The sequence below is a fragment of the Mus musculus genome, chromosome 10 (genome assembly GCF_000001635.26).
Source record: "Mus musculus strain C57BL/6J chromosome 10, GRCm38.p6 C57BL/6J".
Classification (NCBI taxonomy): domain Eukaryota; kingdom Metazoa; phylum Chordata; class Mammalia; order Rodentia; family Muridae; genus Mus; species Mus musculus.
The window spans coordinates 6,934,737-6,947,096 of record NC_000076.6 but is presented as its reverse complement, the minus strand read 5'-3'; the positions used below and the strand labels follow the sequence as shown (position 1 = coordinate 6,947,096).

Genomic DNA, 12,360 nt, shown 5'->3' with positions numbered 1-12,360 from the left:
TTTCGCCACCTGGTAATCTCTGGTTTTAGATGTTCTAGCTGTCTCTGGGTGGAACATTTTCTTCCCGTGATTCTTTAGCCTCTGTCAGCACTCCTGGGAGTCCAGCTCTTTCCTGAGTCTCAGTGGTCAGAGCCCTCTTTGCAGGCAAGCTGTCCTCTTGCAGGGAAGGTGCACAGAAGTCTGAAGCTCACATCCACCTCCTGAGTCCTGGGATCAGAGCCCTCCCTGGAGGCTGACTCTCCTCTGGCAGGGAAAGTGCCCGGGGTGTGGGTCTCAGCTCTGCCTCCTGGCTGAGGATGAAGGCCCGAAGGGACCCTGTCCAAGAAGCTGTTGCTTCTGCCGCCCACCTGCTCTCCAGCTTAGACTGCGCTCAGTGATCCCAAGATTCTGGGTTTGCTAGGGCCTGTCTTTTTTCTTTGTCCCTGTTCCTGCTAGCACAAGACCCTCTGGGATTTTTTTTTTTAACAGATGTTGAGTTCCACTCATCAGTGAACCCATGATCTTGGGTAAGCTCTGTTTGTTTTTTTCATTTGAAGATTTCTATTTACTGGTAGGTCTTAAGTGCATTTTATTCATAGATACCTTTATCCTATTGGCTAGTAACTCAACACCTGCCATCATAATTAAGGTCAAATCTTATTGCCAATCTGTGTAATGTATCCTTTCCCAACTAATAAACAAGATATAAGTTGAATATGAATTTCTTCCTGGGTCTTCCTTTTGAACCTCTCCAGTTATCTTTATACTTTAAAGGATAATTTTAATAATAGTCCTTAAACTGCTCACTTTACTACTCATGATGATACGGCCCATTTTGTCTGAGCCTGCATACATGATGATTTCTTATAACTGTAAAACCATTGTCCTAGTTTCACTTCAACTTCATCAGAAAATATACTGACAAAAAGCAACATATGGAAGAAATGGTTTATTACACTTAAAATTCTAGGTTATAGTCTATTATTGTTGGGAAGGAGCTTCAAGTATCATATTTACAGTTAAGGGCAGAGAGAATAAGTTCCTGGACACTTGCTTGCTCGCTGTCTTATGCTTACCTAGTGTTCCACATTCTTATACAGCTCAGGACTAGAGCCAAGGGAATGGAGCTTCCCACCAAGGGATGCATGTTTCTACATCAATAACAATGAGGACGATGCCCCAGAGACAAGCCCAACCTGATGTAGGCAATGCCCTCAATGAGATGTTCTGCCCTGGTTGTGTCAACTTTATGAAGCTAATCATCACAGCCATTACTGGGTTTGGTTATTTTTAACACAATACTTCCAGGAGCAAACAAGGACCACCAAGTTTGTCCTTTCTCCTCCAAGATTATATAGATGATACCTAGAAATTTATTTTTTTCACACATTTTTTATTAGATATTTTCTTCATTTACATTTCAAATGCTATCCCCAAAGTCCCCTATACCCTCCCCCACCCAGCTCCTCTATCCACTCACTCCAACTTCTTGGCCCTGGAGTCCCCCAGTACTGGGGCATATAAAGTTTGCTAGACCAAGGAGCCTCTCTTCTCAATGATGGTCGACTAGGCAATCTTCTGCTACATATGCAGCTAGAGACACGAGCTCTATGGGGTACTGTTTAGTTCATATTGTTGTTCCACCTATAGGATTGCAGATCCCATCAGCTCTTGGGTACTTTCTTTAGCTCCTCAAATGGGGGCCCTGTGTTCCATCCAATAACTGACTGTGAGCATCCACTTCTGTATTTGCCAGGCACTGGAAAAGCCTCACAGGAGACAGCTATATCAGGGTCCCATCAGGAAAATCTTGCTGGTGTATGCAATAGTGTCTGCGTTAGGTGGCTGATTATGGGATGAACCCCCAGGGTGGGTCAGCCTCTGGAAGGTCCATCCTTTTGTCTTAGCTCTAAACTTTGTCTCTGCAACTCTTTCCAGGGATATTTTATTCCCGATTCTAGGGAGGAATGAAGTATCCATGCATTGGTCTTCCTTGTTGATTTTCTTGTGTTTTGGAAGTTGTATCTTGGGTATTCTAGGTTTCTGGGCTAATATCCACTTCTTAGTGAGTGCATATCAAGTGACTTCTTTTGTGATTGGGTTACCACACTCAGGATGATATCCTCCAGATACATCCATTTGCCCAAGAATTTCATAAATTCATTGTTTTTATTAGCCAAATAGTACTCCATTGTGTAAATGTAGCACATTTTCTGTATCCATTCCTCTGTTGAGGGACAGCTGGGTTCTTTCCAGCTCTGGTTATTATAAACAGGGCTGCTATGAACATAGTGGAGCATGTGTCCTTATTACAAGTTGGAACATCATCTGGGTATGCCCAGGAGAGGTATTGCTGAATCTACCAGTAGTACTATGTCCAGTTTTCTGAGGAACCGCCAGACTGATTTCCAGACTGGTTGTACCAGCTTGCAATCCCACCAACAATGGAGGAGTGTTCCTCTTTCTCTACATCCTTGCCAGCATCTGCTGTTACCTGAATTTTTTATCCTAGCCATTCTGACTGGTGTGAGGTGGAATCTCAGGGTTGTTTTGATTTGCATTTCCCTGATGATTAAGGATGTTGAACATTTTTTCAAGTGCTTCTCAGCCCTTTGGTATTTCTCAGTTGAAAATTGTTTAGCTCTGTACTCCATTTTTTAATGGGGTTATTTGAATTTCTGGAGTTCAGCTTCTTGAGCTCTTTGTATATATTGGATATTAGTGTCCTATCAGATTTATGATTGGTAAAATTTCTTTCCCAATCTATTGATGCCCTTTTTGTCTTATTGACAGTATCTTTTGCCCTACAGAAGTGTTGCAATTTTTTGTTCTGTTTTGTTTTTTGTTTCTTTCAAGACAGGGTTTCTCTTTGTATTCCTGGCTGTCCTGGAACTCACTCTGCAGACCAGGCTGGCCTCGAACTCAGAAATCTGCCTGCCTCTGCCTCCCAAGTGCTGGGATTAAAGATGTGTGCCACCACCGCCCAGCTCAGCTTTGCAATTTTATGAGGTCTCAATTGTTGATTCTTGATCTTATAGCACAAGCTATTGCTGTTCTATTCAGAAATTTTCCCCCTGTGCCCTTATCTTCGAGGCTTTTCCCCACTTTCTCCTCTATAATGTACAAGGAGATAAGAATGGATCAATTTGCATTCTTCTATATGATAACTGCCAGTTGTGCCAGCACCATTTGTTGAAAATGCTGTCTTTTTTCTACTGGATGGTTTTAGCTCCTTGTCAAAGATCAAGTGACCATAGGTGTGTGGGTTCATTTCTGGGTCTTCAATTCTATTCCATTGGTCTACCTGTCTGTAGTTGTACAAGTACCGTGCAGTTTTTAATCGCAATTGCTCTGTAGTAGAGCTTTAGGTCAGGCATGGTGATTTCCCCAGAGGTTCTTTTATTGTTGAGAATGGTTTTTTATATTCTAGGTTTGTTGTTATTTCAGATGAATTTGCAAACTGCCCTTTTTAACTCAGTGAAGAATTGAGTTGGAATTTTGATGGGGATTGCATTGAATCTGTAGAATGCTTTTGGCAGGATAGCCATTTTAACTATATTAATCCTACCAATCCATGAGCATGGGAGATCTTTCCATCTTTTGAGATCTTCTTCAATTTCTTTCTTCAGAGACTTGAAGTTCTTGTCATACAGATATTTCACTTCCTTACTTAAAGTCACACCAAGGTATTTAATATTATTTGTTACTATTATGAAGGGTGTTGTTTCCCTAAGTTCTTTCTCAGCCTGTTTATCCTTTGTGTAGAGAAAGGCCACTGATTTGTTTGAGTTAATTTTATATCCAGCTACTTCACTGAAGCTGTTTATCAGGTTTAGGGGTTCTCTGGTGAAATCTTTAGGGTCACTTATATATACTATCATATCATGTGCAAATAGTGATGTTTTGACTTCTGCCTTTCCAGTTTGTATCCTCTTGGTCTCCTTTTGTTGTCGAATTGCTCTGGCTAGGACTTCAAGTACTATATTGAATAGGTAGGGAGAAAGTGGACAGCCTTGTCTAGTCTCTGATTTTAGTGGGATTACTTTCAGCTTCTCTCCATTTACTTTGATGTTGGTTACTGGTTTGCTCTATTATGCTTTTATTATGTTTAGGTATGGACCTTGAATTCCTCATCTTTCCATGACTTTTATCATGAAGGGGTGTTGGATTTTGTCAAATACTTTCTCATCATCTAACAAGACGTTCTTGTGATTTTTGTCTTTGAGTTTGTTTATATAGTGGATTACGTTGATGCATTTCTATATATTAAAACATCCCTGCATCCCTGGAATGAAGCCTACTTGGTCATGATCGATGATTGTTTTGATGTGTTCTTGAGTTCGGTTTGCAAGGATTTTATTGAGTATTTTTGCATTGATATTCATAAGGGAGATTGGTCTGAAGTTCTCTTTCTTTGTTTGATCTTTGTGTGGTTTAGGTATCAGAGTAATTGTGGCTTCATAGAATGAAGTGGGTAGAGTACCTTCTGTTTCTATTTTGTGGAATAGTTTGAGGATAGTTGGAATTAGGTCTTCTTTGAAGGTCTTATAGAACTCTGCACTAAACCCATCTGGCACTTGACTTTTTTTTTTTTTTTTTTGGTCGGGAGACTATTAATGACTGCTTCTATTTCTTTAGGGGAGATGGGACTGTTAAGAACGTTAATCTAATCCTGATTTAACTTTGGTATCTTTGGTATCTGTCTAGGAAGTTGTCCATTTAATCCAGGTTTTCTAGTTTTGTTGAGTATAGCTTTTTGTAGTAGGATCTGACAATGTTTTGGATTTCCTTAGGTTCTGTTGTTATGTCTCCTTTTTCATTTCTGATTTTGTTAATTAGGATACTGTCCCAGTGCCCTCTAGTTTGTCTGGCTAAGGGTTTATCTATCTTGTTGATTGTCTCAAAGAACCAGCCCTTGGTTTGGTTGATTCTTTGAATAGTTCTTTTTGTTTCTAGTTTGTTGATTTCAGCCCTAAGTTTGATTATTTCCAGGTATCTACTCCTCGTGGATGAATTTGCTTCGTTTCATTCTAGAGCTTCTAGTTGTGCTGTCAGACTGCTAGTGTATGCTCTCTCTAGTTTCTTTTTGGAGGCACTCAGGGCTATGAGTTTTCCTCTTAGGACTGCTCTCATTGTGTCCCATAAGTTTGGGTATGTTGTGGCTTCATTTTCATTAAACTCTAAAAAGTCTTTAATTTCTTTCTTTATTCCTTGACCAAGGTATCATTGAGGAGAGTGTTGTTCACTTCCCAAGTGAATTTTGGTTTCTATTATTTATGCTATTATTGAAGATCAGCCTTAGCCCATGGTTATCTGATAGGATGCATGGGATAATTTCAATGTTTTTGTATCTGTTGATGCCTGTTTTGTAATCAGTTATATGATCAATTAAGGAGGTGCCATGAGGTGTTGAGAAGAAGGTATATCCTTTTGGATAAAATGTTCTGTAGATATCTGTTAAATCCATTTCTTTCATAACTTCTGTAGGTGTCCCTGTGTCTCTGTTTAGTTTCTGTTTCTAGGATCTATCCATTGGTGAGAGTGGGTTGTTGAAGTCTCCCACTACTATTGTGTGAGGTGCAATGTGTGCTTTGAGCTTTAATAAAGTTTCTTCAATGAATGTGGCTGCCCTTGTATTTGGAGTATAGATATACAGAATTGTGAGTTCATCTTGGTAGATTTTACCTTTGATGAGTATGAAGTGCCCCTCCTTGTCCTATTTGATAACTTTGGGTTGGATATCAGAATGGCTACCCAGCTTGTTTCTTCAGATCATTTGCTTGGAAAATTGTTTTCCAGCCTTTTATTCTGAGGTAGTGTCTGCCTTTCTCCCTGAGGTGGGTTTTCTGTAAGCAGGATCCCGTTTGTGTAGCCAGTTTATTAGTCTATGTGTTTTTATTGGGGAATTGAGTCCATTGATGTTAGGAGAAATCAAAGAAAAGTAATCGGTGTTTCCTGTCATTTTTGTTGTTAAAGTTGGGAAACTGTTCTTGTGGCTGTCTTCTTTTAGTTTTGTTAAAGGATTACTTTCTTGCTTTTTCTAGGGTGTAGTTTCCATCTTTGTGTTGTTGTTTTCCCTTTATTATCCTTTGAAGGGCTGGATTTGTGGAAAGATATTGTATGAATTTTGTTTTGTCATGGAATACTTTGGTTTCTCCATCTATGGTAATTGAGAGTTTTGCTGGGTATAGTAGCCTGGGCTGGCATTTGTGTTCTCTTAGTATCTGTTTAACATCTGTCCAGGATCTTTTGGCTTTCATAGTCTCTGGTGAGAAATGTGGTATAATTCTAATAGGCCTGACTTTATATGTTACTTGATTTTTTTTCCCTTACTGCTTTTAATATTCTGTCTTTATTTAGTGCATTTGTTGTTCTGATTATTTTGTGTCAGGAGGAATTTCTTTTCTGGTCCAGTCTATTTAGAGTTTTGTAGGCTTCTTCTATGTTCACGGGCATCAATTTCTTTTGGTCTGGGAAGTTTTCTTCTATAAATTTGTTGAAGATATTTGCTGGCCCTTTATGTTGAAAATCTTCATTCTCATCTATGCCTATTGTCCATAGGTTTAGTTTTCTCATTGTGTCCTGGATTTCCTGGATGTTTTGAGTTAGGATCTTTTTGAATTTCACATTTTCTTTGATTGTTGTGTCCATGTTCCCTATGGAATTTTCTGCACCTGAGATTCTCTCTTCCATCTCTTTTATTCTGTTGCTGATGCTCACATCTATGGTTCCTGATTTCTTTCCTAGGGTTTCTATATCCAGAGTTGTCTCCCTTAGGCTTTTCTTCATTGTTTCTTCTTCCATTTTTAGATCTTGGATGGTTTTGTTCAATTCCATTTCCTGTTTGGTTATGTTTACCTGTAATTCTTTAAGGGATTTTTGTGTTTCTTCTACCTGTTTAGCAGTGTTTGCCTGTAGATATTTAAGGACTTCTACCTATTTAGCACTGTTCTCCTGTAATTCCTTGAGGAATTTTTGTGCTTCCTCTTTAAGGGCTTCTTCCTGTTTAGCAGTGTTCTCCTTTATTTCTTTAAGTGAGTTATTAATACCCTTCTTAAAATCTTCTACCACCATCATGAGATATGATTTTAAATCTGCATCTTGCTTTTTGGCTGTGTTGGAATATCCAGGACTCATTGTTTTGGGCGTACTGGGTTCTGATGATGCCCAGTGTTTGTGGTTTCTCTTAGTAAGATTCTTATGTTTGCCTCTCGCCATCTGGAAATCTCTGGTGTTAATGTTCAAGTTGTCTCTGGCTGGAGCTTGATCCTCCTGTGATTCTTTTAGCCTCTGTCAGCACTCCTGGGAGTCCAACTCTCTTCTGTGTTCCAGTGGTCAGAGCACTCTCTGAAGGCAAGCTCTCCTCTTTAATCTCCAGCAGTCTGGGGCTCTGATCCAACTCCTGAGTTCTAGGGTCTGAACTCTCCCTGTAGGCTGACTCTCCTCTGGCAAGGAATGTGCCTAGGGGTGTGGGTCTCAACTCTGCTTCCTGGCTGAGGATGAAGGCCCGAAGGGACCCTGACCAGGAAGCTCTGTTGCTTTTATCGCCCATGTGCTCTCAGGTGATCAGGAGGTCCTGGGTGTGCTAGGGGTCCTGGTGTGTAGAGTCCTCTGGTGCCCTAGACACCCTTGGCCCGATTCATGCAGAAGATGGCAAGGCTGGCCCCGACTTGAATGGTTCCCAGCCTCTGGTCAGGCAGGGTTCTTCTGTCCCTGTTCCTGCTGTCACAAGACCCTCTGCAACTCTTTGGAGTTGATGTTGCGCTCCACTCACCTGTGATCCCAAGGTGATCCCAAGGTCCTGCTGTGTGGAGAGCACTTTGGAGCCCTTAGTGGCCTCCGCTGGGCTCAGAAGGAAGATGGAGGGGGTGGCCCCAACCAGAACAGATCCCAGCCTCTGGTCCCGTGGGTGGGGCTCCCCTGTCCCTGTTCCTGCTATCACAAGACTCTCAGAGATTCTTTGGAGCTGATGTTGCGTTCCACTCACCCGTGATCCCAAGGTGATCCCAAGGTTCCTGCGGCATGGAGTGCACTCTGGAGCCCTTAGTGGCCTCTGCTGGGCTCAGAAGGAAGATCTAGAAATTTATTTTTAATGACACCTGAAACTCTTTCTTTTTTCTTGATGAATTCTGTTTAAACTAGTCAATACTAGATCTAGGAATGACTTGATGGGCATGGAACAAGTTGGGTGGGAGATGGATAGTGATTTCAGATTTCAGTTATTCAACTCTTTGGCTAAGACAACTTTTGGGGAGTATAAACTGAAAACTGTTGGCCTTCTTAAAGTGAGCCATGAAATATATTGTATTTTATTGGATTTAGAAAATATACATTAAATTTTTGTGTAGCACACATGTTATGCTCATGTGTATGCACATATGCATACAGATGTCCATGCATGTTTGTGTATGTAAGTGTGGAGGATGGTGGTCAGCTCTGGGTGCCTTCTTTTGCTGACGATACATTATTTTCTGAGATAACCGGATCTTGGGGAGCAGTATTTCACATTACAATAGAAATAGCAAAAGACCAAACCTCAAAAATTAACAATTAACACAGGACTTTTTTCTTTCTACTGTTATAAGTCTTACATTTTTCTACATGAAGGTGTGCTTTTTTCCTTTCAAACTAGGTATCCACTATTACAATTACTAGGCAAAAAGGTACATATTTAAAATTTGAATGATTTCATCAAGTTGCCTGCTCAAAACTATCTCCATTTTCATGTTTAGCTTAGCAATTGATTCAGATTTATATTTTCCATTCTTTCCTTAGACACATATAGGATTTCCCCCACATGTTCATTAGCTCTTGTGTGCCCTGACCCTGTTTTTTTTTTTTTTTTTTTTTGTCATATCTATCGTTATTTAGGACCTAGATAAACATTCCTGCCTTTCTACAGCATGGCCTGCTCCTTAGTGTTGGTCCAGTCTTATGTGGGTGTTAGAGAACTTGAGTCTATTATGGAACTAGAGTGAATATCTTTAAGGAGACTGAACTCACTATCATTCTTGTGGAGATTCTCATTTGGTCTAATACACAAATTTAATATATATAGTAATATATAATATATAACATATGCAATAATATATAATATATGATATTATGTTCCTAACTGAAATCTTGAGGAGGCATGGCAGTGGCCTAGAATTAGAAACAGAGTTTGAGTTTGTTAAGGTTTGTCTAGACTTATCACACAACTGATGTCTAATCAAGAGGAAACAAATTATCAATACATTGCCAATTTCTACCTTCCACAAAGAGTTTAGGGAACACAGTCCCTTCTAATGTCAACACCTAGTTCTAATGTGTTCTAATCAGATTGTCTGAGTGATGCAAAAGTTTTTCTGACTTAAGAATGAATGTTATGGATATTCTTTTCTGAAATCAGTTGACATTAGTTAAATGATAGATGACCAGCACTACTCTGTGGGTAGAATAGCTTCCCATGCAAACCAGATGCCCTGAGCTTAATACTAAGAAGCCACTTACAGGAACAGAGACCTAAGTTCCGAAAGCTGTCACCTGGCTTCCACGCGTATAATGCACATGTATAATGACAAATTAAAAAACTTATAGAGATAGAGCTCTGAAAGCCAAGTGGCTGATTTTGATGACCAGTAGCTTGATGATGACCAAAGCCTTAAAGTACATAATTACTAAAGAAAACATATTTGTTCATATAATTAGAATATCTAACTTAGCTTCCTTTCTTAGCCACTAGGTAAAGTTGCACCCCACTTCTCTTATAATGTAGATCCTAGGAAAGCCAAGTGTTGTGAAACCAGAAATCTTAGGTTTCTGTGTCTCAAACTCATGATACTTTAGGAAATACCAGTGTAGAATTAGGCCTGAACTTTAAGCAAAGTCAGATACAGGAAGCAGGGTCAGGGTCCAAGGGGAGTGGCTCAGAGGCCCAGCTGATTATTCAAACATTTACTTTTCCTTTGAATCTTAGGTGGTTAAACAAACTTGGATTTGCTGTGACCCACCAGGAATCCATCACAAAGGATGAAGGTAAATTTTATTTTTCTATTGCTGAAATTTTAGCAAGAATATTAGGCTAGGAAGAATCAGGGTGAAGAAAGAGACAACTGGAGGTTCTATGTATAGGCACATTCCGGGGAAGCATAGTTTGGCATTTGAAATGATCTCAAAGGGACAGAAAACCATCTTCACACAGCCTCAGCTTGGAGCCTGGTTTCCCATGCCAGCTAGAAGTGACTTCACACTTCACCCACTCTTGAGCAGCTGCAGGCTTCACTGTTACTCTGACAATTGCCAATGCAAATTCGTAGTGCCCTCCTTACGGGGTTCTTACTCATGGGCCTGTGTGTGTCATGGTCTAGTCTTTTCATCCCACCATTTCCTAGGAGAGTTTAACCTTCCCACCAGCTGGGTGTTGACATTAGTTACCTTGAAATTGTTCTCGGAATCTGAAGATCAGTCTGAGAGACATACTGTCCCCTGCACCCCACTCTGTAACCTTTTGGGCCTATACAAGCCACAGGCACATACATCTTCATAATGTTATTTAGCCATTAATATGGGGAATAGAGGCTGCACGTGCCAGGGTCACCGACAGATTCTGGTGTGGAAATGCTTGGATTATGGGACACCCAGGACTGTATGGAGAAATTTGTATGCTTAGTTATAAAATCTTGAATGTGGAAATGAAAATGTGGCAAGTTTGAACCAATAAAGGGAGTTCATTACAATGCTCTGAAATTGGCATCTTTCATGTACCTTCTCTCCCTTTGCCCCTCTCCTTCTCCTCTAGGTATCACCCTACCCTGGCATGTCAAGTCACTGCTAAATTAGGCACATCCTCCCCCCCTGGGGTCAGACAAGGTGGTCTAGTTAAAGGAACAGGATCCACAGGCAGGCAACAGATTCAGGGATAGCACCCCCTCCAGTTGTTGGGGGATTAGCATGAAGACCAAGCTGCACATCTGCTACATATGTACAGGGAGGGGGAGGGGCTAGGTCCAACCCATGCTTGTTCTTTGCTTGGTGGTTCAGTGTTTGAGAGCCCCCACCCTCTTTCAAGGGTCCAGGTTAGTTGACTCAATTGATATTTTTGTGAACCAATATCTCCTGCAGGTCCCTCAGTCCTTCCCTCAACTCTTCCAAAAGACTCCCAAGCTCTGTCTAATGTTTGGCTGTGGGTCTTGTATCTGTTTCCCTTCGCTGCTGGGTGGCACTCTTAAAGGACAGTTATGCTAGGCTCCTATCCGCAAGCATAGCAGAGTATCATTCCTACTCTATTCTGGTTTTTAAAGATGTTGTGTGCTATTGTCTCTAACGCTCTAAAGCTTCACCTTCCAGCATCTCCTTAGGGGATTTCCATTTTTATGGTTCAGCTTTCGTGCTTAGCCCTGTCCCTCCTCTTGCAGTTTGGGTACTAGCCAGGAGTGAGTTATCAGTAAGACTCAGCTCCCAAGGCTCATTCTGATTCCCATCTTCATTGCTGACTGCATCATAACGATTCACACATTTTAAAGGTATTTTTTATGTTTTTTCTGAGCTATAATAGCCCCTGTCTTTGTGTGCTGGATGTTTTCTGGCAGCAGAAGCCACCATGGGGACCACTCATTTCTCCCAATCCTTAAATTTCTTTTTAACAGGTAGTGCCATAGGGTTCATGCTTTTTACTTCTTTTCTTTTTATTCTTTTCTTTTTGGATGCTTGCCTTTTGAATTAGATAGACATTGAAATAGGCAGATGGAGGTTAAAAAACAAAACAAAACAAAACAAAACACCCCCCCCAAACCTTTGCTTATTCATTTTGGGCTAAATGATGGGAGCCCTGAAACCTGAAGCATCTTTCTTCTGGTTTTAGAATGTTACAGTGAGAGCGAGCAGGAAGATCCTGAAGTTGCCGTGGAGGCACCACCCCCTCCGTATGCTTCCACAACTTCCTCTCCTGTGGTACGTGTTGATGTGAGTAGTCTGTTGGTCACTAATCCTTTGTGTGGATTTCCCTCCTTCCAATTATACACAGACTACCTACCTTGACCAGTAAATTTTTAGAAAGGACAGTGTTAAGGTTCCCAAAGAGCAAGTGCAGTTCTCAGGCTGCTGACTCAGGGTGCTGACTTAGAGCCTTCTCCATAGCAACCCACGGGGATGACAATCTTGTTAATAACCCACAGATGGACTGAATCACACTCAGAGCATGCATGGAGATGCGAGGGGCAGGCTAATGCCTGCAGAGGCTCATTTGGCAGCGTGTATTAATTATACCCTATTTTGACTTATTCTCAAAAGGAATATCAAGTGCCTTGCTCAGGTGCCTGTGATACAACAGTGCAAGAGAAACTTTAAAGTGATATTAAATATAGAGTATGCAAAGCAAAACAGTCAGCAAGCGTTGGCATC

The 12,360-nt window shown here is 40.8% G+C and overlaps 2 protein-coding genes across 16 annotated transcripts in view; one reads left to right on the top strand and one right to left on the bottom strand.

The window, feature by feature from the left end:
* Positions 1-12,360, bottom strand: part of Oprm1 (opioid receptor, mu 1) — a 279,617-nt gene that overhangs the window by 91,113 nt on the left and 176,144 nt on the right. The gene's annotated exons all lie outside the window — the stretch shown is intronic.
* The window catches only part of Ipcef1 (interaction protein for cytohesin exchange factors 1), a 169,004-nt gene that overhangs the window by 107,686 nt on the left and 48,958 nt on the right, over positions 1-12,360 (top strand). For 7 of the 11 annotated variants that reach the window (XM_017313967.2, XM_011243081.1, XM_011243080.2 and 4 more), the window contains 2 exons: positions 9,938-9,996; positions 11,822-11,922. In XM_017313967.2, the coding sequence (XP_017169456.1) occupies positions 9,938-9,996; positions 11,822-11,922 (160 nt within the window). The remainder of the gene's footprint in view (positions 1-9,937; positions 9,997-11,821; positions 11,923-12,360) is intronic. The other 4 variants (XM_011243082.2, NM_001170800.1, NM_001033391.2 and 1 more) reach the window with 1 other exon arrangement.